Here is a 3,169-nt window from a genome sequence, read left to right as displayed (position 1 = left end):
TATCTAAGGCTATAATTGATTCACACACTTCCTTAGGTAACAAACTACGTATAGCTACAGGTAAAATATCTTGTAATAATACATGATGATCATGACACTTCAATCCATGTATTTGTTTTTCAAGTACATTAACACACCTTGAAATATTTGATGAAAAGGCATCTGGAACCTTGAAATTAGCTAAGAAATTGCATAACTTCAACTTCTCTTGAGGGGACAATGCATAGCAAGCTGCCGACAACAAAATATTATCCCCGTCCTCAATTGGATGCAACCCTTGCCTAATACCAAGGTCCACCAAATCATATCTACTTTTCAATGTGTCCTTTGTCTTACCAACCATACTCATCACAGTTGATAAAATATTGTCGGATACATTTCTTTCTATGTGCATCACATCAAGGTTATGTCTTAACTTAAGACTCTTCCAATAAGGTAATTGAAAAAATATACTTTTCTTCTTCAAATTATAAGCATTGTTAGAAACATTACGCTTTCGCTTTTGCACTTTAGCAAAACTCACATTGCCCAACTCATGTAATTGCATAAGTACTTCATCACCTATTAAAGGGATAGGTGCGATCCCCATTTCCACTTTCCCATCAAATAACATCCTATTTTTACACCATGGATAGTTCATGGGAAGGAAGAAATGATGCCCCATATAACACAATTTGTTGCGTAAGGAAATTGATTATGTGTCTTTATGGCAACAGGGGCATGCAAGCTTGCCTTTGGTTGACCATCCTGAAAGGTTTCCATATGCTGGAAAGTCATTAATTGTCCATAGCAGAGCCACACACATAAGAAAATTAGATTTTGAGTGTGCATCATAAGTCTCTACCCCATCCCATAATTCTTTCAACTCATCAATCATTGGTTGTAAATATACATCAATATCATTCCCTGGAGACTTAGGTCCTAGAATAAGAAGTGTCATCATGAAATATGAATCTTTCATGCAATTCCATGGTGGAAAATTATATGTAACTATAATGACAGGCCATATACTATGATTGGAACTCATATTCCCAAAAGGTTGAAACCCATCACTTGCTAAACCTAATCGCACATTTCTTAACTCGGATAAAAAGTAGTATGACGCTCATTGAAAGATTTCCATTCTATTGAGTCAGATGGATGACGCATGACACCATCATCAATATTCTCCTCCTTGTGCCACCTCATCTTCTTTGATATCTCTTTTGCCATGTATAATCTTTGAAGCCTTGGTTTGATTGGAAAATATCTCAACACTTTATGAGCTACTTTCTTGCCTTTGGGTTTTACTGACTTCCATCTAGAATTGCCAAACTTAGGACATGATTGAGCATTGACATAATCGCTCCAATATAAAATACAATCATTCTGGCATGCATCTATTTTGGTATATCCCAAGCCTAGGTCATGAAGAACTTTCTTTGCTTCATAGAAAGAACTAGGTATAAATGATCCCTTGGGAAGAACTTCTTTCAAGAACCTTAATAACTCATCCATCGATTTGTTGCTCCAATGGTTAAGTGACTTCAAGTGAAGTAATTTAACAACAAAAGACAACTTTGAGACTTTTGTGCAACCAGGATAAAGTTCTCTCTTACCATTTTCTAACAATTTATAGAACTTTATAGAATACATATTTGGCTCTTCATTTCCCTCAAAATAAGTAGCATTATTATCCAGATTCATATATCTACAAGCATCGTGGATCATTTGAGTAATGTCATCCTCTTCAGCGATATCAACTTCTACTTCATCATTAAGTGCGACATTAGAATTTTCAACTCTAACCAACACTTCTCCATGAAAGTCCCACACCTTATAAGAATCCCAGAATCCCTTCTTCAATAAGTCTACTCTTATATCAATTCTTAGCTTGAACAAAGTGTTCATACATCCTTTACAAGGACATCGAATCATAGTGTTCACCTTGGGTTGACTGAATGCCCAATTAAGAAAACCTTCTACTCCGTCTCTATATTTTTGGTCAACTCTATTCTTAATATTCAACCAACTTTTATCCATTCCTATTTTAATAAAAAAAATCAATAAGTTAATTAATTCAATTATTCATAATGATAAATATTGGACAGAGAAGTACTGAGAAATAAATTTACAGGAAAATATCAATAATGAGGTTGTGACTACAAGTTGGAAATTCTCACAATCAAATATTAATAATAAAAAGGGAGCGTAAATCATATATGATTGTGACTAGCACAACTTATTGTGTTTGCAGTGATTATCTTGCAAAGTACAAGTAAATATTCAGCTGTGCTATTGAGCCTCATATACAATGCCACTTACTGTGATGTGCTGCAAACACTCTTTCCAAGCACAGCCATATGGTTGACAAGTTGTATCAAGCCTACAATTTTCAGCAACTTCCTAAGGAGACAAGGGGGTACTACATACTAGACAAACTAGAATGTCAAGTTTCAGAAGGCAAAAGCTGCAGAGGATCATGGAACCACCTTAAATGAGCTGCACACTATCTCAAGAGGAAGCACCATGAGTTCTTCTTCTAATTTTCTTTTGTTTCTTTCTTTTTGTGTTCTCTCTTCTTTCTTTCTTTTTTGGGGCTATGTATTTCCTTGAAGTTATAGCCTCTTTGAAGAATCCTTATTTAGGATTATATTGCAAAGGGCAGAGTCTCCCTTATTTTATGGTTTTCCTAGATACTTTGTATCGAGAGGAGTCCTCTCATATATGCTTAGCTACCTAGGATCCATTGTTCTCTATTATCTACTACTGTGTAGGTACATTGCAAATCTGTAGAAGCTGCAAGTTGTGACTAAACCACCTAGGAGAACATGTTGTGGATAAGATCACCAACTATAGAAACACTGCAGAGCTACAACACAAACCTGGAGGATGCTGCAGTAATTAATACAGAACTGCAGCTCCCTGTACAATTCAGAGCTGCAACATCCAACAACAACATCCAACAACAACATCACACAATAACCTGAAACACACTGTAGAACTGAAGCAGTACAATGCAGGTAATAAAAAGTTTAACTCGGATGATCTCATGGCTTTTTCTAAGCAACATGTAGTGAATTTGTTCATATTAGTAGCACTTTTCTGATGGACTCATAGTTTACGTAGTTGTTTTAATCAAAAACGTAGATGGACCATCTACTAGGAAAAAGCTTTTTTCACATAAAAG

At 35.5% G+C, this 3,169-nt stretch overlaps 1 protein-coding gene across 1 annotated transcript; it reads right to left on the bottom strand.

Moving 5' to 3' along the window:
• Positions 1 to 1,077: 1,077 nt before the first annotated feature.
• On the bottom strand, positions 1,078 to 2,022 carry LOC129890508 (uncharacterized). Its single transcript, XM_055966048.1, has one exon. It carries the CDS (start codon positions 2,020 to 2,022, stop codon positions 1,078 to 1,080), a length of 945 nt encoding a protein of 314 aa, XP_055822023.1.
• Positions 2,023 to 3,169: the final 1,147 nt, after the last annotated feature.

This window comes from Solanum dulcamara, chromosome 5, assembly GCF_947179165.1.
Source record: "Solanum dulcamara chromosome 5, daSolDulc1.2, whole genome shotgun sequence".
NCBI lineage: Eukaryota > Viridiplantae > Streptophyta > Magnoliopsida > Solanales > Solanaceae > Solanum > Solanum dulcamara.
Note: the sequence above shows the minus strand (reverse complement) of the source record. Positions and strands in the feature narration are given on the sequence as shown.